General features: G+C 37.8%; 1 protein-coding gene across 11 annotated transcripts in view; it reads left to right on the top strand.

Annotated features, from left to right (window-relative positions):
* RGS7 (regulator of G protein signaling 7) overlaps positions 1–24,576 on the top strand; it is a 234,252-nt gene that overhangs the window by 148,084 nt on the left and 61,592 nt on the right. For all 11 annotated transcript variants that reach the window (XR_011337012.1, XM_069852370.1, XM_069852368.1 and 8 more), the window contains exons 5-7: positions 2,146–2,252; positions 12,236–12,287; positions 23,255–23,319. Coding sequence is in view for 10 of the 11 variants with exons in the window: in XM_069852370.1 (XP_069708471.1) it covers positions 2,146–2,252; positions 12,236–12,287; positions 23,255–23,319 (224 nt within the window). In the remaining variant the exon portion in view is untranslated. The remainder of the gene's footprint in view (positions 1–2,145; positions 2,253–12,235; positions 12,288–23,254; positions 23,320–24,576) is intronic.

The raw sequence follows: 24,576 nt of genomic DNA, 5'->3' as shown, positions 1-24,576 counted from the left end.
TCCATCCTTTACTGGACACAGGAGGAACAATAATGACAAAAGATAAGGATAAGAATAAGCATAAGTGTAAGCATAAGGACAAGGCTGAGGTGCTTAATGCCTTCTTTGCCTCGGTCTTTAATAGTAAGGTAAGATATTCCCTGGGTATTTATTCAACCTCACGAGCTGGTAGACAGTGAGGAAGAGCAGAACAAAGCTCACTTGATCCAAGATGAAATGGTTAGAGACCTACTAGGCAAATTAGGTATTCATAAGTCTATGGGGCCAGATGGTATATATACCCAAAGGTATTAAGGGAGCTGGCGGAGGCGCTTTCCAAACCCCTTTCTGTCATCTACCAGCAGTCCTGGCTGACTTGGGAAGTTTTATTGGACTGGAGGCTGGCAGATGTTACACTTATTTACAAGAAGGACTGGAAACTACAAGCCCATCAGTCTAACCTCAGTGCCAGGGAGGGTTGTGGAGCAGGTCATCTTGGGTGCCATCTCACAGCACACACAGGATAACCGGGTGATCAGGCCCACTCAGCATGCCTTTAAGAAAGGCAGGTCCTACCAAACTAACCTGATTGCCTCCTATGACAAGGTGACCTGCTTGATGGATGAGGAAAAGGCTGTGGATGTAGTGTACCTCACCTCTGACAGTTTCTGACAGTATCCTACCTGAAAAACTGGCTGCCATTATCCTGGACAGGCACATCCTCTGCTGCATTAAAAACTGGATGGATGGTTGGGTCCAAAGAGTGGTGGTAAATGGAGTTAAATCCAGCTGGAGGCTGGTCGCAAGTGTGTTCCCCAGGGCTCGGTACTGGGTCTAGTCCCATTCAATATCTTTATCAACGACCTGGATGAGGGGATCGAGTATACCCTTAGCCAGCTTGCAGATGACATTAAATTAGGAGGAAGTGTAGATCTGTTGGAGGGTAGGGAGGCTCTACAGAGGGATCTGAACAGGCTGGGTTGATGGGCTGAGACCAATGGGATGAGGTTTAAGAAGGCTAAGAGCAGAGTCCTGCACTTGAGACACAACAACCCCGTGTAGCGCTACAAGTTTGGGAAAGAGTGACTGGAAAGATGCCTGGCAGAGAAAGACCTGGGGGTGTTGCTAGACTGAACATGAGCCAACAGTGTGCCCAGGTGGCCAAGAAAGCCAATAGCATCTTGGCTTGTATCAGAAACAGTGTGGTCAGCAGGACCAGGAAAGCGATTCTTTCCCTGTATTCTGCAATGATGAGACCGCACCTCGAAGACTGTGTTCAGTTCTGGGCCCCTCGCTATAAGAAAGACATTAAGGTTCTGAAGTGTGTCCAGAGAAGAGTGATGAAGCTGCTGAAGGGATTGGAGAACAAGTCTTACAAGGAGCAGCTGAGGGAACTGGGGTTGTTTAGCTTAGAGAAGAAGATGTTGAGGGGAGACCTTATTGCTCCCTACAATTACCTAAAAGGAGGTTGTAGAGGTGTGGGTGTTGGTCTCTTCTCCTAAGTGATAGGACAAGAGGGAATGGCCTTAAGCTGTGTCAGAGGAACTTCAGATTGGACAGTAGGAAAAATTTCTTCACAAAAAGTGCTATCAAGCTCTGAACAGGCTGCCCAGGGAGGTGGTTGAGTCACCATCCCTGGAGGTGTTTCGAAGGTCAATAGATGAGGTGCTTGGGGACATGATTTCATAGTGGACAGGTATACTTGGAGCTGATGATCTCAAAGGTCTTTTCCAATCTAATTATTCCATGACTCTATGTTTCTAAGATTCTAACTATTTTAGCATCATGTAATCTGTAAATGTTCTTAAGAGGAAGAACAGACTCTACCAACAGAGCAAAAATAATAGCTGTTTTCAGCTTCAAAACCAGTGTGTGAACATTGCAGTGGCTGTCTGGTAATTCTGATGTAAGTAGTTGAACTACAGATACAAATAGGACACCTAATAGCCATTTGTTAAGGAGAGTAAAGTTTTGGGATTTTTTTTCTTGTTGCATCATTACATTACATAGAAAAAGACAGCTCTTTTATGGTGACAAGATCTTAACTGAGAGTCAAGCAGTTATCTGCAGGAGAGAAGGTGAATCTGAACAAGAAAACTATACTGTTAAAACAAAGTTAGTTTTGGGGTTTTGTTTTAATTTATCTTTCTTTTGTTCTTCAAACAGTGGAAGCTCTACATTTGGGAACACTGATGGCAGCACATGGGTATTTCTTTCCAATCTCAGACCATGTTCTAACACTAAAGGATGATGGTACCTTTTATCGATTCCAGGTAAGTGTTTTCAATACGTTCTTGACTTTTCAAATGGAGGCTCATCTTAAAGGCCTTACACGAAGTTCAAACTTCATGCACACTTTGTCTCTTATATAACCTGATAAATGATGGCAATTTTCCTTAAAGCAAATAACAGTAGAAGGATTTTATTTAGAAATTATGTCAGCAAAGTGTTAAGATGACAGTGACCAATCTGATCCCTGGAAAAAGTGTGATAATGCTAAGCATGGAAGTATCTCATGAATTAAATTAATGTTGTGTTTTGGAAGTATAGCAAAGGAAAATAAATTATTTTATTGACTATATCTAACATAGTCTTATTTTGGAAAGGGGAAGTATTTCACTTCTTAAGCCTATAGCAGAAATCTGATAAAAAAAATGGGGAGTAATAATTATATTCTTTCTTATGTAAGGATTTCCTTATTGATAACAGAGAAGTATTGAAATAGTGTGCATTCTTCAAAGAAATCCAGACAGATTTCTACATTGTTCTGGCAGTCTGCAACATGGAGAAACTTCAGAACAAGCTGGTTGAATGTGTATGTATGTGTATGTATATGTATAACTATACCTACATGTCTTCATCATCTCAGTGTTCAGTATAAAGAAGAGTGGGGTGGCACATAGGTGAAGGGTCTTAGTGCTGAGGGAAAGGCACCAGTGTGGTTATGAGGTAAGTAGAAAATGGAAAGAAATCACAGAGTGTTTGAGGCTTTAGTTCTTGGTTTGTCTCTGCCTAAGCAACAGCCAGAAGGACAAAATATTTGAGGACTTCATTTTACAGAGACTAGAACTTATTTATAGAAGTGCTAGTCATTGAATTCTGCACAGCTGCTGGCCTTCTTCTGTCTCAAACATGGCAAATAAGCCCAACTGCTAGCAGGATAATTCAACTGAAGAAAAGTATAGATTACATTACAATGAGTTAGCCTCATTATGAACAACTGAGAATACTGCAGCTACCCTACCATGGGCTTTCCTCAGACAGGTCTACAGCCTGCATGTTTGGACATGAAGCTTCAGTGACAGTTAGACTGTAAAATTATATCAGTCCATTCACCTAAGTTAAGGCTTTGGCTCTTATTTCACATGCATGTGAATTAAGATTTCCTCAAGCGTTGCTCAGTATGTATCTGCAGTATTTTGGTTGCTTGCTGCTCTGTGGTACCTTTGGCATTGCTATTCCTATGCTAAAAATGTTAAGACAATGCAATTTTAGCTGTTAATATATAGCATGAGAAAAAATTCATAGTGGTATCATGCTGTTAAATGGAGTTGTAACAGCAAAAGTTATGTCATTACATTCTACATTCCTCACCAAAATAAGGCTAATATAAAAACTACTTCTGAAGCTGTTAACTTTGAAGATGAAGACAACATATCCAGTGGAGAGGAAAGTTTGATTGCAAATGTATGAAATTTGCACTGGAAAAGTTGTTCAGGTGCTTTGGAAATAGAACCCCCTTGTGACAGGAGTCACAAATTTCTGGATATTTTAGTAGAAAGAGAAACCTATGCACCCACCAGAAGTGAAAAGTTCAGAAGTCATCCCTGCAATCTCTATCTGCAATCCAAAGACCTGACCTACAAAAACCAGGCTAGCTACAATAATGTTCTTCAAGCACTTCATTTTTTGTTTTCCAAAGGCTGTAAAATTACTTCCAGTTTATTTTAAACAACAATCTCTAATACAGAAATAGCTAAAAGCAATGGAGCTTGTGCTTCATTTATGCAAATATACTTTTACAGGCAAAACTGTGAAATCATTGGTATTTCTGCTTTTTTAAATACTGTGAACTTGCAAATAAATTAATCAATCTACATCATTCTTTGACCTACTCAGGTGTAATTAGGTTACTTTCTGTGATAACAATTTAATTCCAAGGAGATGGATTTAAATATTAATTGCCTTAATCAGAGAGGAAATTTCTCATTAGTCTCAATAAGTCAAAGCAGAAAATTCAGTTATAGTGATACTTTCTGAACCATCCTGAACAGCAGCATTGCCTTTTCCGGGTACCATGTGCCCGGGACCAAAGAAGGAGTTGGATACTGCTAGCCACCTTCGTCTTCCTAAAAGCAAATACGTATGAGGGGCCCAAATAAGAAAAGCAAGGTGCAGCTTAGAGAGTAGATCTTCCTGAGGCCAGGGATTACTCACTGAGACCTTTCACTCATGTCCATGTGAGTGATAATTCGTCCATTCTGGCGAGGAATGCCTGACTCATCCTCTCCAATGGTAAACTTTTATAGTAGTCTCCCAGGGAAAGAGATGTTGATTTCTTCTACAAGCTGAATGTGCATACTACGTGTGTCAATGTCCATAGTGGAAAACAATGTTTTCTAATATCTCGTGTTTTCAAACTCTTAGGTTACTTGAGGTTAGTGATAATCACACTCGGATTTTTTTTTACTAGATTAATTTGTGATTTAACATAAATTAATTTTCAGACATGACATTTAGGTTCTGCTCTTGTTTTGTAACTTGTGAAATGGAAGGCATAAATAGCTGAGAAAAAGCATGAAAATGGGAACAGTTTCTTGTGAAAGCATGTGTTTGCTGAAAATAGCAGCAAAACTCATGGATTTTGGCAAGTGAAGGTTTCACCTGTGATGTCTTCTTCTTATCTATCACCAGGAACACTTTCTTGAAAAACCCATTTAACCTCTCTTACCTTGTTTTCCCATACCTAAATTGGGGGTAAAAATATATAATAATCACTGTAAAGATCTTGGAATATTTTTGCTGCAAAATAGCCTAGAGTGGGAAGTGGTGTGGATCCTGGTGTTTCAAATGGAATTACATTGCTTCCTGCTCTGCCCTGCTCAGCTACCTGCCTCTTGGCTCAGTCTTGGGCCAGCCTCTGGATGTTCTGAACACTGAGGCTGTGACTGAACATCACATTTCCTCCAGCTACTCTCCACAGTCTTGATGGATCATCTACCCTGCCTTGAGGAAAGGATTTTATTGGAAGCCAGATTTTAGAAATAAAAATGGAGCAAGTTATCTTATCCAGCATTTGGGGGATTTTCTCTGGCAATTGCAGATACAAGGACTAATTTATTGTGTCTCCAGCTCAGGCTCAGCATATACAGGTTCTGATGAGGTTTCAAAGAGGATGAAGTTTTTTCAAATTCATATTTCTTTCTGATTGCCCTATCAGTGCCCTCTTTTCTGTTTTTGACTCCCAACTCAGACAATTTTTCTCCCCTACTCCTTTCCATGCTCACCCTCTTTCCAGATTAGAACAAAGAAGTCTCAGAGCCAAAATCTTTATTGTTTCCAACTTCCTCAACTTCTTTTTTAATAATTCTGGGATAACCATAGAGCAATACATGCTGGCAACCTTTCTGCAAGGGCTTGGCACTTCTAGACAAATAATCTTACTGTTTGGCATTTTTTACCAGGAGATCATTTGAGTTGACTGCAGTGAATGTAAAACTGAATGCCCATGAATTCTACCATATATCATGCAAGGCATTTGAAATTGTGTATAGCTATTTTTAAGAAAAGACTTGATTTCTGCTGTTTGTAAAAACTCCCTGGTGCCTGTGAGAAGAATAGCAGTAACATGCAAAGGATGGTTTATGACTGATTTGAATATTCCTCCCCCATCACAGTAATTAGATTTTAAAAGATTTCATGGAGTGGAGGAACCTCAGAAACAAAATTTTTGTTCTTATTACTGTCAACAAGGGGCAGCTGAAAGATGCTTAATATTTTCCCTCCACAGCAATACAGTTTAATGCATAGAAATTAATAATGTTCTATAAAAGCTGATGTTTAACACTGGTTACAAGTGGCTGTTTCATTAGCTCAGATATCATTATTGATTAATTTTATGACAGAGCCAAAGCAGATCTGTTTGTTTTATCACAGGATTGTTCACAATGCATAGTAGCAGCAGCTGCCAATTTGTTTAGTGTGGAATATGTGCAGTATTACAAGTTTTATTTTTCATATAACTTTATTAACTAGAGCATTATGGATTTCTGTGGTTAGGATTACCTAATTCTATTAGTCTGTAATGCAAAAGAACCAGTATGCATTTGCCTGTGCAAAACCAGTTTTGCATCAATGGCATAAAGACCCTTGTAACAGCCTGTTTTGTTCTAAATGCTTAAATGGCTCTACAATCACATGTGCTGTGCTAGGTAAACCTTATTTCTCTAGCTGCTGACTTGTACTGGCTGCTTATTCAAATTAAAGATACAATTAAACGAAGTGCCTTAAAAATGTTCTGATAAAAACTGGCAACATTATTTCTGCCTAGGCTGGTAAACAGTACTTGACTTTCCCCAAACCGTTCTACCACCCACCTTCCTTCCGGCTCTAAGTGGGATGTCACGGCAAAATGACAAATGTTCTCTCTTTAATACTTGTTCATAATGAACTGCTTCACATTTCCTTCGGAGGAAAAGTAAAATTCTTAAGTATGATAATTCCTTCAGCTTTCCTACATTTCACAAAACAAACCCTTGATATTTCTAATTTTCTCTTTGAAAATGGTAGTGTTGAGGTACAGCGTGTTATACCGTGTCCATAACTCTCCTGGGGAAAATCTTCAGTTAGGAAGGGGTTCTAGATCATGAAACAAGTCACGTAGATTGCATAATGTTTGTGCTATAGGAATATATGATATTGCAAAGGATGTTAAAATTCTTCTACTGTGTCCTCGGGATCCATGAGTTGTAAGAAGTAGTTAAACCAAGCTTTGTTTGAATAGTCCTGTTATAGAGAAGGTCATTTACACAAGCAGACCCTCCTTGCATTGCTGTGGGAGTTTTTTTAACAGACTGATGAGAGCAGGCAGCTTTCTTCTTTGTACCTACCTCCTATTCTCACTCCTGGCCTCATCCCATGAGACCAGGGTTCTTCTTACCAGACTTTTCTGTCTTCCTAATCTTTCCTTGTCAAACAAGGCAAAACTTCTTCCCCCTGTCTTCAAGGATAACTTCTCTAGCAAGTTCTTCTAAGGGACTATTAAATATCTGGACTGTGATATTATGTGGAGGCTTTTAAAACATAAGTGTAAAGATGTAAACTCAGCACATACATTATAGTCACATGTTATGTGATTGAACTATTTGAAGTTAGTAACATCTAAAGGACAAAGTAGACTTTAGGAAAATGACAGTTTTGGAATCAAAGATTCCAGGGATTTCTGTCTCAGACCATGCACAAGCTTGATGTTAATATGCCTGATTGCAGAGCTTGGGACATTAAATCTCTGCACAGCTAGGAGCCCACGAGACACTGGGACTGGGAAGGGCTGCAGCCAAATGCAGTGGGGATGCACTCAGAGCATGCCCCTAAAGAATGGACAAAGCTAAGGGGCTGCTGCGTGCACTCAAGGACTAGCCTGAATGGGCAGACTTGATACACGTTTGCCTCAAATCTGAATGTATTATTCTGATTACTGAATTCCACTATCATGGAAGCCTTGTGATGAGGTCCTTGGGTCTTTTCTCAGCCAGGAGTGATGTTGCTTGAGATTTACTTTTATTGCTTCAAGTTATTAAGGGGTATTCCAGTTTATCCAGTGTGCATAACACATGGTGAAATAGATTAAGATCAGAACTTTATGGCTGTTGATACTGAGCCATTAGGCAAGAAAATGTGGAATACACCACTGGAAAAATGACAGTCATTTTAACCGCACACAAGTTACTCTTAATGGATTTTCTCCAGATAATCACAGCATTGCAAAAATCCTTTAATCAGAACATGATTTTTTATTATGTTTCGTTTTCAATGTCTAGGCTTTTTAAAGATGTTTCTTGACTTCTTGACTTTCTTTCTCTTTAAGTCCTAATTAAGACCCTTACCACTATTTATTGTGCTGAGTTTTAAGAGAGTTTTCCTTGCCTCTGCACATAGACAATGCCATTTCCTGCTTTGCAAGTGAATAATAGTTATCCACTCTTTGAATATAACTTTATCAGCTGCTGTAGATGCTTCTAAGCACATATCTTATGGTGATGCCATAATTATCCACTTGTTGTTAAGGAAGTAATGTAGAACTTTGCCTTGGTTAAAATTCATAGCATCTACTGTTTATTTCTCATCTAGAAGGGGATTTACACTGCCAGAGACCTACTGTGTTTTTGAAAAATCTTCAGAAACTGGCAGTGTGTTACAATTGTTCAGTCTAGACACTAGATCTGGAAAGATTGGAATACAGAAAATTTCAGCATTTCCCCTTTTCTGAAAAGGTAATCTGCCCTTTGCTGTAGGTTTCTGAAGCTTCTCTGCCTTAAGTGATTTCTTTTTTTTTGAATTTTCTGTCCATGTTTCAAAGGCTAATTGAATTAATTTATTTTTTTGTGTGTGTATAATTTGCCTTCACATAACTTGCACTCCTTTAGACATCATGTAGGTAGTCCAATAGTTTGGATAAATCTTGCCAGCTACATACTAGATATTGTAGAGAGTTAGAGATAGGAGAAAAAGAGAAATGCCTTACCAAAAAATTTGTAATATTTACGCATGCATATCACTCACAGTGCTGAGGAATCATGAGTCATTCTTAGTTAGGTGAAGCTTTTTTGTTCTCTACAAATAAACACAGTTTACTTGCATGAGAAAAATAATAATTCCTTAAGCGTTCTGTGCTGAATTTCAGCAGGCCCCTAACCTGAAATATCTGACCTCATAAAAATATTTCTGTCCCTGGTCTTCTTTCCTGTATTTTGCCCTGTAGTCTTATCTTCATGATGAAATTAATTTTGGGAATGTTTGGAAAGCTGATTGCAGGCAGGCATGAACTTTGTTCCCACTGAGAGCCAGCTGGATGGAGGCCAGGTCTGACCACATTGCAGTGTTTGAGCTGATGAGTTGTACTTCTCAGCAGGTCCCATTAAAGGCATCCAAGCACCATGCAGGCAGGGTCGCGGCTTGCACTTCTTGTGCCTGCCCAGTTCAGACCATCAGCAAGGAGTGCTTGCACCTGTATTTTGTTCCCTAGGCAGAAAGACCTTTATCTAACCACAGCCTCACTCCTTCTAGAGAATCGAACAAGGAAGACATTTATAATACTTGTCTTCTGTACTTAGTAGTACTCACTGTTATTTGAACCCCTTTCTCATATTGTAATATTTGCCTTTTGCTGAGGTTTCTTTTTGGCATCTTATAACATAGCATTGGAAACTTTTATTATGATTTATCATGTGATTTCCTAATTAAAACTCATGTTCTGTTTTAATTTTTCTGCTTTTACATGCAGAGGAAAGGTGATGGAGGGAGGCTTGGGCTCATCCTGAGTAGCATACACTTAAATTTGCGCTTTTTCCATGATTTCTTTTTCATATTTAGTTGACTGAAAATTGCCAGTGTGTTTACACTGGTCCATCATTTTCTCTCTGAAGGTACTTGGTCATTTAGTATGGTCTCATTCAATATCTGCAATCTCTCTTCTGTCTCCTTGTCCCTTGTTTACTTTCGCAAGAGACCCCCTCTTCCTTTCCTCTCAGAGAACGGCCTGCTGGCCCTCATGCTGCTGTACTTGTTTTTACAGATTACCAAGCTCATCCTGCAATCACTTTCTCCCCAACTACTACATACCTGCAGAGTCTCGGTCAGGTATTCTCTAATGGAACAATATCTTTTTTACCTATTCCCTCAAAAGTTTCATTGGGTTTTGGAAAGGAAAAAATGTTCTTGTTCTGTTTTCACACTTCTCAGCATTGGTCTGAACTGAGTCCTCCGTTAGAAGTGGGTCCTGCCATTGGGACACACCTTTTCATCCTCCAGAAAATTCTTGTATGCCTCTGCCTGCTATTGAAATCAAAAGACATTTCACAACATTGAAGATCTTGCCTCTTTTACAATATTCTGTATAGCACCCACATTCCCTTAGCTACTGATTTGCAAGTCCCAATAAAAGTTTAATGTATTGTTTTAGCTTAGTACTGGAACCAATAACATCACATTTATCCTTGATTTATATTATTCATTTGAGTTCCTCTCAGAAATATTTCTTGCAATATTCCTGCTGGTCAAGGGGTCGCTCTTCATTTATTCATGAAACAGCAGTCCTCTCTTGCATCATAAGCGAGTAGTCTTGAATATATTGTATTTCCTCATAGCCAGTGTGAAATGAATGCCAAAATGCAATTTGGGGATTTGCTCAAAATCAGAAGATGAAGTTTATTTTTCAATCTTAGCTGTGATGGGTGTATATGTAATTTGTCAAGAGAAATCTTAAGTAGGTATGAGAAGTTTTAATATGCAGTTTGCACCAGGTATACCCACAACTGGAAGAATCTTCTGAAAAGGCTCCTCCCCTGCACCTATCTCCAGCTGTCCTCCATCATAATTGCAACCCTTCCCCTCCTAAATAAAATCTAAGCCCCAGCCAGTTTCAGCTCCGGAGCTGCCTAAGCAGATGTAGGGGTTTTGTATTTAGTAACACCTACTGTGTCCTTGAACCTGCAAACAGAGGCTAAAGTTACTGTTAGCAGGTAAGTGAGATAGTTGTGCCTTTCTTCTGGGGCCCCTCCCAAACTACTCTTCATGCTTTTAAGGAAGGACTGTTCTCCCTCCTTGAGTTGGAAAACTATATTTAAATGATGGTGACTGTATGTGTTATACAATTGACACTGTTAAATTACTTTTACAGCTTCCTGATTCTCCAGGATTCACTGGGTGCTACCATTCCTTGTGTAGGGGTTCCTCTTCTTTCCATTTATGCTTATACTGATCACTTTGATTTTAGTGGCACTGTGAAGGAATAGTTGATAGGAGAATGACTTATTGCTGCTCCACTACTGAGCACAAAATAGCTTCAATGAAACACATCTTAGCCTTTGAAGTGAGCTTCTGTCAGTTCCTTTTTTTCTGATTAACTCATTGCTGTTGCTTGATAAATATCAAGTTCTAAATATCTCCTATTAAAGTTGATGGGTCATTGTTGCAGTAGAGAGATTCTTCACAATATATGTTTAACCTGTCAGTAGGTCTGAACGTTTTCCTCCTTCACCCCCATTGGTTTCCATATTAACACTAGAACAATTTTGAGATAAGTGGGCAGCAAGAGAGGTTTCCATTTTTGCAGCTGGGAGATCTTTGAGAAAATCCTGTAAGAAACAGCGAGTAAAGCAGAAGTTTTTCCTAAGGAAGCACCAGTGTTTTGAAATACCGCTCAGACTAGTACATGTCCTTAATATTGATTACTTCAACTGCTCAAATAATATACAAATCTCTGTATGTGTGTATATATATGTATGAATGTGTTGTGTATAAAATACTATAAACCTTTACATTTAAACAAAAAGTTATCATTTAAAAATAAATTTATTTTTATGAAAAATTCCTTTATGGTCTTATATTCTTCATTTGGCAGAATTTAATTATTTTAACTATACCTTTAGCACAGTTTCAATAAGCATAATATTGAACTACTTATTGATACTTTTATTGGCTTTCCATTAAAAAATCACATTTTAAATCACAACCAGTAAACAATTAGAAAAATAGACTTCAACAAATTAAAAGAACTTTGATAACTTCATGAAAACAGACAGTGTTCAGTGGCATTTTAAACAAATAACTCCTAGAAAAGTGTATTGAATGTTAATATATACTAATGAAAACACGAGATCAAGAACTGAAAGTACCCTGAAGTATCTTCTGTCTTTTTGCTTTCTAAAACTGATTCTTACGGACATGTGAGAGGTGTGTTTCTGTGGAAGAAAAAAAAGACAATCTCACTGCCTAACCTTGTTGGTTTTGTTCCCTTAAGTTTAAGAATAAAAAAAAACCTTTGCTCTTCCTTTTCCATGCCATTCTTTCAATAATGGAATAAACAAGTGTACAAGAGTGATTTTCTGTTTTGATGCCTATTTCAAGATTGTCAACTTAAAAATATAATAGATCTACCAAAAATGTAAATTGACTCTGAAAACCAGTATCAATCCAAGGACTGTATAAGGCTAGCATTGTCTAACTTGAGTTCTCTATTTTTTTATTTTGTCTACAGACACCCTATTTTTGGCCATCAAATTGCTGGGAGCCGGAAAACACAGACTATGGTCAGTGTAGAAATCTTTCCTATTTCTTTTGATAACTTTGTATTATATGGATGAACATGTCACTGCAGTCTGTCTTGTTTAATCACCTTGCTGTTAAAAACATAACTGCAAGTCATGCAGTCCCTGTGCAATAATTACCAATATTGAAATGAATATGCTGTTACCTTTTTCAAAGTTTTTTAAAAGTTTAATAAAGTCAGATTTGGAGTTGATATGAGCGAGGGGGGAAAAAAAGCCTCAAAACTTGTAAAACGCCCACCTTGCCATTTACACCTTCTGTTTGCCTATAGGGACAAAGTCTCAGTGAAGAAAAGGACACTTTATTAATGGTTGTGCAATAGTTATTCTCAGATTTAGACCCAAAGCTGTGCCTAGTTTAGATATTGTATTTCTGATATACACCACATGGAAAAGTATTTATTATAGAAACTAATGTGATTCTAATATGAACTGTATTAGAAAATACCTTGTTCATTTGCCTGCTTCTTGGGGTTTTATTCTTAAATTATACATTCTAATTACTAATGTGTGCTTAGACAAGAAAATCTGAAGATAACAAGTAGTAAATTATTACAAAATAACTCCAAATTTATAACCAAAACTAGGTGCCTCTGTGCACCAAATAGTGACGAATTTTTATGGAAAATGGATTCCCTATAAGCAGTTCTTCCTGTTCACTCTAATCTACATTGTAAGTAAGAAGACAAGGTCACTTATTTATCTAATTAAGCGTGTATATGATAGCTGACCTATTCAAACTTTCAAAGTCTCTCTCTACAGCTTTTTGGAAATTTAAATGTGTGTTCACTTGTAATGGATTCGGTCTTAGCCCTTGTGAGCTGAAGACCGCAGGGCTGGATGGTTTGAATAGATGTTTTCTTCCTTTCCACAGCGGACACAATTTAATTTCAAATATATTTCTAAACAAAACAATTTCAAGCTGAGGTACTCAGCAGAGCTGAGTGCCTTCAAGGTAGAGTTTGAAAATGGTGACAATTTCCTCATCCTATAGGAGAAAAATGTTCATCTTTCCTTAAAACACTGAGATTTGAAGATATCCAGCAAGTAGTCATTGAAAGCTGCAAAGGAGGACTAATTCATATCGTGTCTGACTGATTCACCTCTCTGTATGATTAGTAGCTGAAGGAGAAATTCTTGATTTACCACTTATTAAAATGGTTTTCCTTTTCTTGAAAGTGTTGTTTTTCTCAGAGGGGCACTTCAGTATAGTCTCCTAATATGTTAAAGATCAGAAAGTAATCTGCTGTGTTTTTAAGAGACATAGAATTGATCAGTTTTAATGTGTACTACATTACACAGGGAATTTTAATAAATAAGTATATATTTAACAGATCTGAACTTGAGATCAGATCGAGACAGTTTCTATTAGAGTGAGCCCAGAGGAGGGCCATAAAGATGATCAGAGGACTAGAACACCTCCCCTGTGAGGACAGGCTGAGAGTTGGACTTGAAGGCTCCACAGAGATCTTATAGCTGCCTTCTGGTGTTTAAAGGGGTTCTCCAGGAAAGACAGGGATCACTGTTTTATCAAGGGGTGTAGCAGCAGGATGAGGGGTAATGTTTTTAAGCTGAATGAGGATAGATTTAGGTCAGATATTAGGAAGAATTTATTCACTGTGAGGGCAGTGAGGCTCTGGAACAGGTTCCCTGGAGAAGTTGTGGAAGTCTCATCCCTGGAGGTATTCAAGGCCAAGCTGGATAAGGCTTTGACCAGCCTGGTATAGTGGAAGGTGTTCATGCCCATGGCAGAGGGATTGGAACTAGATGAACTTCAAGGTTCCTTCCAACCCAAACCATTCTATGATAATATCCTTTTAACCAAATAAGGAGACATACACTTTCTGGTCACGGATGATCACTGGGCTGGGCATTGAACTGCATATCTTTGTCAGTGTATAGAGAATATAGTCAGTATATAGAGAATACTTTGTCAGTATATAGAGAATCTGTCCAGATTTTGCATGTCAGAAATACAGAATTAAACTTGAGATCACTTTCTTCATGCAGGAAGGTGCCTTTGTTGAACTGTAAACATTTGAGAGCTTTCGAGATTTAAGACCTGTAAAATGTGTTCTAGTTGGTGAATTTAAGCTCTTTAATTGCAGAGGGTGGAAGGATGGGAAAATCTCCACCCAGCCATCTCATTGCTCCTTGAGTCATGAGCCAAAGATTCAAGCCTGTACAAATTCCACTCTCAGCTCCCCTATGCAACAGAGTCAGAGCATTGCTCTAGGTCTGCCTAAGGTTGCCATGTTGCCAGAATTGGCTAATGCTAAAACATTCAAAGGAAGATAAATTTTTAAACCAAATTTTCAATAGTGTTCTTAGGTTAGCACATTCCCAGTCTCAGAAATTAGCATTTGCATTGTGGCCGAAGGATTTTTTTCCAATACCTTCCTATGAATATTAAGAGGGCAGATAAAGAGAGAACTGAATACAGCTGCTTGCAAAAAGGAACACCTAACTGTTGTTATCAGTGGTCATCAGAGGAATGCAGAAAGATCAAACGAAGTATTCCAGAACACAAAATAACTAAAGGAAGATTGATACAATTTGAGTGTATTAAGGATATTAAAGAATAAATTTCACATAAAACCCACTCCAAAATGGTTCTGCAAATTTTCACAGTAAATCTGTTACTTCATAGAAAATATAGTAAATAGAATTCATGGTATTACTGATATGCAAATACATTTCTTACTTGTCATGTATTACAGTGCTGTGCAGTGCTTCCATTTTCATGGTCTTGTCCTGAACAAGCTTGAAACTGCATCTCCTAAAATTAATGACTATGGAAGGCACTAGGAGTCTCTCAAGGCCATCAAGAAGTAGGCTTTCTCTGTAATCTTCCTTTGTCGCAGTTATTATTAAAGCAAACCACTTTCTTTGGCATTGACCTAATTTTACAAGTCTTTGAAAAAACATTAGAATTTTATTCTAATTTAAAAATTACTCCTAACCATTTATCATTACTCACCATTGCTGGGCTACTGTCCAGAATGGAGCATACTGCCAGGAAAATAATAAACTGGAAATTAAATGAGACTGAGATGCTGCATGTGTTAGTTTATTACCAGAGCTAACTCAGAATCAAATAATCTTTATAGCTTTGTAAAATATGTTAATAAATTCTCGAAGATATGATTTCTTGTTTCATGTGAGGTTATAATAACAAATAGTTTCATTCTAAAAAAATGTCTGAAAAAAAACCCAACATGAAAACAGAACACTTTCCAAAATGTCAAGAAGCTGTAGACACCTACTTGTCATGGTTTAGCCCTAGCCTGGCTAAATTTTGTCAGCTAAAACTTGTAAGTGGACTCCCAAATGCCTTCTCCCACACCCCAAGTGAAAGAGCAGAGGGAAACGAGAGGAAAAAGACTCATGGGTTGAAAACTAAAACTACAGCTTTAATGAAATAATAACAACAACAACAACAAAGTAATAAAATATGTGAGATTGCACCCTCACCTGTCAATGACTGTACATCACCACAACTACAGTAGAGCAGACATGAGGTAATGGGTCCATGGCTAGGAGAACTCAGGAACAGGATTCAGAAATGCATGGATTGGGGATCAGGAGCAATCAGACAGATGAGGTCCTCACTGGATGTCGGCAATTATAGCAGAGAGGGAGACTCCTGTGATCTCTCTGTTTTATACCCAGTATGACTTGTATGTGATGGAATACTTTGTTGGTCAGTTTAAGGTTGCCTGCCCTATTTTCCCCTCCTCACAGGTGCAGCCCTTTTTCACCAGGGATGACCTTTGTTGCTATAGGAATAAGCATAAGTATTGGCCTTTTTACATACCAGTGCCCTGTGTTATCACTTTGGGAGAAGAACACTCTCAGAAAAACAAGCAGTTAACTTTCAGAGAATTACGTTATTTACAGCAACTGAGTCACAACACTGATTCTAATTTAGCTCAAACTACAACAAAGCTCTAGTGCAGTCCTATGTCTTGGTGAATAAAAACAGAGGATTTGGATTCATTAATTGTATATCAAAGTCGAATTGTGTAGCCTTTGGTTCTGGTTGTCACTACCAAAATATTGACCTGAAACAAACTATTAACAAAACCTGTCAGTTTTCACAAGGTTCTGAAAATCTCATTCCCTTTTTCTTAAAAATCATGCTGTGAGATATCTCAGGAGACATTCCTCAACTTGCAAATAATTTTTTAAAAGGCAAATTCTTAGCTTCAATCTGTTTAAGATATGCAGTTTAATGCTATACATCACAGATTTAACCCAGGCAGGACATGTGGTTTTGTGGAGAATCCAAATGGTTTTGGTGGGATTTTACTAATTAAAAGCATTATTATTATTATTCCAGTGTAGTTCAAATAATTTTCTGTTTCCTCTCAGTTAAATCATGTCCCTAAATTATGATTTCATTTTGTGACACGTAGAATTGGATGTCAGTTCAGAAAACTGGCTCTGGAAATGAACACAGCAAATGGCTGAGCATGCAATCTGCATCTTCTCTTTTCTTACAGATGAAATTTTGTAACTAACAGAATTATTTTTCTGGAAAATTAAAAACAATTCTTCTCATTAAGAATAAATTAAATATAGAATTAGTTAAATGGACTTTTAAAGTCCATTGAGTCCCAAAAAGGGGAAATATATTGCCACACATGAAATTGTTATTCCATGTTCATTTGGCCTCAGTTTTGATAGGACCCATCAGGTTCTCTTGGAGGTTTAGTGACTCAAGGCTGTTTTAAATTTGAGAAATTGATTTCTTTACAGTTCTCTTGTTTGAATGAGATAAATAATAAATACGAAAGATTAAGGGAAAATTCTATTCACAACAAAATAGCAATTATTTTTCTGTTTGAAATGCTCAATGCTAAGCATAAACAAACAAAAGAACATAGTTGTGACAATGCAAGAGGCTTGTAAGAATTTCAAGCACATGAGATATGAAGAACTAGTAGCTTCTAGTAATTTCCTTTTGTGCACTTTTGGTAATGGTTAGACTCAACAGTGTATGTGTCATACAGACCTTCCCTTATAATTAACTACATATTAAAAAAAAAAAGGTATGTTCACAGGATAGACACAATAAAATTTTGGAAGTGCCAGAGTCACTTATAGTGTAAAGGAGTTTTGGACTAATGCTAGAAGACAACAGTAGACTTCATCTTTATAGTGTCAAGAGGATGCTCTTCCAGCCTTGTAGTTTTATGTGTGTGCATTTCTCCCAGAGGAGTTAAAAATGGAGGAGGATTGCAGAATCTCGGTAGAATATGGAGAACTTAGGAAATGATTGCCAATGCAACATGAGTTTAAGAGCAAATGACCATGTGATCTGTAACTATAATAAATGAGACTACTCTTCTCTGTATTCAAAGCAAATTCTTAAATTCTGCTGCCGTGAAGAAGGGCAGGTGTCAAAAGTGTACATATTTTCAGTAGCCTTCCAGGTAAAATCACATGTTGTAAAGGCAGTCTTCTAGAAAACTAGAGAACTTGGGGGTGCAGGGTTGGAGGCGGGGAAAGCCTTAATTAATTTCTTCCTTTAAAAGTGTAAGCTCCCTATCTAGATAAGTGCTGCCTGTAAACTTATGTGACACTTCTATAAATATTCATGACTCAATTGTACAGTCTGAGTTACAGTAAAATACAGAAACCATCCACTTTTGATATGTAAAGTTGCTGTCTCATAGCTGTTCTCCAGCATTTTTATGAACGCAAAAGACTATACTTTTCAAATTTCTTGATGGTCAGCCAACAACTCATCCATACCAAGCTTCCTTCTTAATACCTTCTTATCATTTAAGAGTAAAGTGACAGAGACCTCTTTGTGTTCAGCCTCTGGTGCTCCATTCTGAACATGAGCCATTGCACCTGCTCATCTGCTCTGCCAAACTTGCAGTCATGCTAGAGTGTATAGTGCATAAAAATTAATTGCAATCATTTATCATATTTTTTGCACACCGAAAATTTTCATATAATTTTCTCTCTAGAGTATGTTGACTACTTATTTTACATTTGTTGCCTAGCTTCAAATCCCTCTATGAAAATTTGATTATTTCAGGGATTTTCTCTCTCATTCATCTTGCCACAGTATTTTCCATGGAGTAACTGGCTAGAATGAGAATTGTATAGAGGATGCATGATATTCTTTCTTTGCCCAAACGCTCAGGCTGGATTGCCTTGGCAATAGCTTATTAGTAAGCAATTTGTTTTTGAGAAATATTAAGCCCTATTGCTTACCTGAACTGCTGGCAAACCGTATGTGCTCAACATCTCTGGAAATAAATCCATAAAGATGACTCAGTAGCTTAGGGCAAAACTGGTAGGGGAGTCACATTTTTTTGATATAAATCGTCATATATAAATATAAATTCATTTGTTAAAGCTTATGCCATGACAATGAGGAGAAATTTACCAGTATAGTGTAAATAGTTTCTGGAGAGCTCTGCAGTTCTATAACCTTGACTCTTGATGCCCAATTCCCATTTTTTTCAACAGCTAGCATCAACCAGTATACTTTAGCAATGACTCCTACAAGCAAACCTCTTAGGTCCTTAATAGAGATCCCTCTTTTAAGGACCTGTCTCAATATGTCTCAAAATTTGCTGGATTTATAGGTGTAGTAAGAAACAGACTCTTTCCACCAGACCTAACTAATATACTAAATTGTTGCTAAGACTGGGTTTTGGCCCCTTAAGAGAGTTGCTTTGAGAAACTACTTAGAGAGAATATATTGACTAAGATCTTGGTGGCAGGACTAAGTGAGTACAGCCTAACAAGAAGAATAGTTCCTCAAGAAAATGTGGCTAAGGCCAGTGCTTCCTATGCATAAAATTTATAAAAATTTATAAAAAAATATGCAGAACCAAATCAAATGAACTTTAGGAAAGAGACTTGTATTAGCAGAAAGATAGAAGAGGTGACCTGGAAGATTTTTTTACACTCTGAATTCGTATCCCATTATATTTCTCTGCAGAGCTACATACTTCACTTATTAGGAACTATCTTTACCATATAAATGGTGAAAAATAAGTCTCACTTCAACAAGCATGTCCTGAGTTTTGTTCTGATCCCTGCTAATTTTACACAGACAAGCACTGTAAGCAGGAGGCATTTACTGAAAATCCTTTTCAATCAGCTCACCACTTCAGAGTTTCATACTTACCTGAAATTTTCTTTTACTTTCCATGTGTGTGTAACTTATTTCAATAATACTTGGAACTTGGAAAAATTGTTTGGCCAATGCATTTGTATGCATGCGTATGAAAAAGTACCTGAAACAAATACATGTTTTCTGCAGCATTATTTAAAAAACACGACTTTAAAAGCATTCATAATCTGCATCCAGGTCCCCTATAAACAGAGATTAAATTTCTTATCAGAATAAATTCTGACATTTATAAACACAACTTGGAATTTTCAGAATTGCTTTAAAATTGTTCACTAAACTATATAGGTTTGTCTGTTTCATTATCAAAATAGAAATTACAGCTTTCAGACCATGAAAGGTGAAGGAACAACAACTGCTTTTTTCTGCAGTCATGTATTGTGTTGCCTTGCACCTCCTTTTCATGAAAGCTTAATAGCAAATGCATTTGAGTCCCCCTTAAATCTGAGAATATTAAAAAGACATAGCAAGGGATTTTTTTCAGTGCCAAAGCAGGATGTTAAGTTCTTGAATTCAAGCTGAAAGCACTCTGATAACACCAAGAAGTATGAAATAATTCAATGGATACAATTTTAAATTAGATTTGACAATATGATATTCTTCTTCTGATCCCTTAGTTTATGTAAGTTGGGTGAGATCTCTTCTGCATCCCTTTTTGTCACCCTGGAGGATTTTCCCAAGCCAACATCATCTGGGGACTTCAGTGGGTTGACGATGAATCTGCCTTTTTCTAAGATGAATCTTGCCTTTTTCTCTGGTAGTTTGAAATTTGGTTCCTTTCTTGCCCTTGATTTATGTAAGAAAGTCCTCTACCCTTCTATATCTATAATCAAATTTCATTCCTTAAATGTCATAGAAATAATGTGATCAGTGAGTTAAAAGTAGAGAAAGGGAGACGTGTTTTAGAATTTACATTTTTGACCATTTGTCAGTTTAATGCACATAAACTATGATGGTCTTCTTTCTAACTTACTGTTACTAGCATTTACTAAAGAATGTAGTTTGTCTGTGGATAGATGAGGCTGATTGGTGAACCAATTGTCCACTTAAACGTTGTCATTTTTTTATAGACTAAGTGAAACTCAATAGGTGTTGCAAAGGGCAAGGATTATTATGAGACAGAGGTGACATAGAAATGGTATAAATAGCCCTAGAATTTCTGATGATTAAATAAGATAGCTGATTTCATTTTCTCCACCCTGTAGTCATGTTCTGTGCTGACTGTCCAGTACTTCCTCATCTGATGCAGGTACTCACATATGGAACAAGAACTTCTCTCTGCCCACAAGGTGCTTTGAAATCCTTAGACCTTGCAGTACTTTCTGGGATTTTTTTGCTCTTTAAATACTGACTAGGCATGTACAGTGGACACTAAAACCAGAGACTCAGAGAGAGTATCAATTTAATCTGGCCTCAGTGGAGATGAGTGTTCACTGAAAGTTACGCCCACCATCTGGGTCTGAATCAAGATTCAACACTACTGGCACTGAGATAATTATGTAAAGAGTTTAAGTTTATGTACATGGTGGTGGATGTGTAGGTGGCACTATCTGCGGTCTTCAGAGGACCAGTTGTACTTCCATTGAATTTAGCTGAGAATTTTTCTCTGCTGTGGTGAGAGGGAAGATTTAGCCCCTGTTTAGCAACAAGCTTAAATTCCCCACTTTAATTTTTGCATAGAAGCTCTGATTTTTCAGTAAGTGTGAGTAATATGTGTCTTCAATTCAGCTTCTCAATTCTAGAATAAAACCTGTAATTATCGCTATGATCTTATTTAAAGAAAAAAATGTCTGTAGAGGTTTCTTATGAGCTTCAAGCATACCTCAAGAGTTAAGTATAGGAAAAATATATATCTAACCATGAAAACGGTTTATTTTGGGTGTAACATCTAAAAAAAAAAGCAAAAGGGAAAACCCAGATGCCCTTGTCATGCAACTCTTAGTGGAACACTGCAATCTCACTTTAAATTTTTCACTTGCCCACATATTTTGAATGCCTGAAAAGAATTTTAAAGAGCAAATATTCTGTATTTACTGCACAGCTACCAAAGTGTATTTTACTACTGATGTGTGATTGAAATGCCTGTTTATAAACATCACTGACTATCTTTCATTATGAAATATTGCGTATTAATATTGCCTTTAAGAATATTACCAGTAACTTCTGAAGCACAAGCCATAGAACCTAATATATAATTTACTTTAGTGCGGGCATTTATGTTGATTGCAAAATCCATCAGAATACACTAGCTTTAAAAATGGGAGTGTATGTGGCAGTCCATATTTAGCAAATTGAGGTTATTAATCAGACCCTATTCCTTGCCTATCATTCATCCATGTGTTAAGCAGTTTTCAGCGTGCTTGTCTGGAAAGAGCAAAAGCAGAGAGCTTTGCAAGGGAAGGGGAGCAAGAGTTGAGTGTTGCAGTCCTGCAGGCAGGGGTGATGTCCTAACCAACAAATTCTGAAGTTACCAGGAGGGTCCAAGTCAGAAAGGTCAGGGCAGTGTTGTTAGGACACAGGGCTGACTAGAGGCATTAACTACAAGGTGACTCAAGCTGGGGCTGGGGCAAGTAGTTGGGTTTAAGCACAGACCCTGGGCACAAGAGACCTCAGTGGAGACCCTGAATGGGCAGCTTAGGGCAACAACAGCTGGCTGGTGCACCGAGAGCCCTGACCAGGACCCTGGAGGTGCAGGTAAACAGAGAAATAGAGTAGCTTTTAGTTGGAGAACCTTTCTGCAGATTGCACTTCTGTATGAAGCTGTAAAAATGGTGTCAAATCATACAAACTATGAGTTTAGGAAAGCAGACACTGTCATTCTCTGAAATGCTGAGGGCTCATAACTCTGCTTTGGCAAGGAAACAGACAACTGACTGACATCCTCCTCAGATAAGGTCAGGCTACTGGAGATATGCAGTTACTACACGTGTTTTCGTGCAGAAAAGTAGTGGTACCTGTGAAAGATGAAAGCATCCATATTTCAGATTGCACTACTCTAAAAGTCAGAAAAACAAAACTTCATTTCTGTATCTTTAAATGTTCTGACTGAAAATTAGAGGAATTTTCACATTCTTCTTGCTTTCCAACATGCTAGTGAATTTTGTTGCAGGCAAATCAAAGAATCTGATAAAGGGAGTGTGAACAGTTGAAAAAATTCTGAGCTGCTACCAGCTTCTCATGTGACTACATCAAACGTTCACTTCTGTAATAAAGATGTAATGCTTAGAATGCAGCAATGGTAGCAAGTCAAAGAGTGGCAGTGTTCTTCAGGACTGTTTTCTTCTAGACTAGTCGATATGTCATATTTCCTAGATAACTAAGTCTTTCTTGGGCGTATTCTGCCTTATTCATGCTGGTCCACTAAAACATATCTGATATAAAGAATCCAAGCCACAGGCATTGTAACATTTAGGCTCCTGAGGGGAGAGAGATATGGATATTCAGAGAATATAATGAAAAACAAGTGTTCTTACATGGACTATTTGCTGTGGAGTTGGAGCAAAAAGGATCTTTAAAAGAATCCTGCAGGGAGGATACTGCAATATAGTCACATAGTGAAGACAAGGGTTTTCTTAGATACAGCAGTAAATTAATAGTGTGGTAAGCTAATTCCTCTCTCCTGCGCCTGGTGACCTAGTGGTTGTTTTGCCAGTCTGAAGCTTTTTAGAATAGAGGGAGAAATCAAAAAAAAAAAAAAGCTAGCAGTAAAATAGAGATGAAGTCCCTAGATTTCTGGCCTGCTGTGTTTGTGAGATAGTAGCAAATTTTATGTTATTTCATTCTCTTCTAGCTGTTTACCTCTGCAAGCGGACAATGCAAAACAAAGCAAGGCTTGAGCTAGCAGACTATGAAGCAGTAAGTACCTGTGGAAAAATCATTTTCTGTGGTGGGCCTGGTGAGCATGTAAAATAATGTTGAGCATGAGAAATATAGGCATTATATGTAAAAATTTGGTTTCCACTTCTGCCAGCATGTGGGTCTGACAATGCTTAATAATCATAAATGCTGTTTGAAAGTACATTCTGAAAGCTAGTGAGGCGAAAGTCAACATTTTGGTCCATCACTAATCTTACTCTGCTCAGACCAGCATACCAGGATTAGAAGTAGTGATTCCCAAATTCCACATACACCATGAGTGTTTGAAAGCAACTGTACTCTACAATTTGAAGGAATGATCTCTGGCAATGTTTTCAAAAGCACTTGATAGATGTAGAAACATAAATTTCGTTCTTAAAAGTGATGCTGGCACTCGAGCTCTTGTCCTGTCAGTTAGACAAGAGACAATGAGGGTCAGATTAGAAGCCCTTCCCACTCCATGAAGGCTGTGCTGTGCCCCAGGCAAAGTAAGATAATTGAGACCAGGAAGAGCTTGATTAGCTGATGAGGATGGCACTCGCTAAGGAGAGAGTGGTCTTGAATCCCATCCCTATTCCTCCAAAAGTTCTTGAATTTTTCGTGAAAATGTCAACATAAAATTCATTAAGAGCCCTGGCTCTGTGCTAAAAGCTGTCCAGCTGTGCTGCTGTGACATGACAGCAGACTAGTCAGCCAGGCCTCTCAACATGCCAAATATGCCAGCCACAGAACCATGCTGACACACTTTATTGCTTCTTCTGGCACAAACGTGCTTTTCAGTGTGTTGCACTGTGGGGTATGCATAATTTTATACTTACATGCCTTAGAAAATTTGTCTCCAGTGTACAATCCATGAGAACCTTTACTAGTATTGACAAAATCTCTGGCAATTCTCCCCTTCACTCTCTGCAGTCTTTATTTTCAGTAAGTATGTCATAGAGATACATTTGCAATGCATAGAAATAAAGTAAAAGCAACACCTTCTTAGGAAGTCTACAGAAGATTTTTCACTTAGTCACAGTGAAAGAAACGCACCAATGTAACTGGGGTCTTTTTGGAGAAAGGTAAGAACCTCAGCCTTCTCAATGACAACAGACTGCATACTGCTGCCATTTAAGCTGGGGGGAGATTGGAAAAGCTCTGTTAGAGACAGTGAAGCTATTCCAGCATCACTGGAAGAAATAATTATTCTAAGATTTTATAAATATTCTTCTTCCTTTTATTGTTAGTAAACTGTAGCGTATATACATTTCCTGT

Source organism: Phaenicophaeus curvirostris, chromosome 2, assembly GCF_032191515.1.
Source record: "Phaenicophaeus curvirostris isolate KB17595 chromosome 2, BPBGC_Pcur_1.0, whole genome shotgun sequence".
Classification (NCBI taxonomy): domain Eukaryota; kingdom Metazoa; phylum Chordata; class Aves; order Cuculiformes; family Cuculidae; genus Phaenicophaeus; species Phaenicophaeus curvirostris.
Note: the sequence above shows the minus strand (reverse complement) of the source record. Positions and strands in the feature narration are given on the sequence as shown.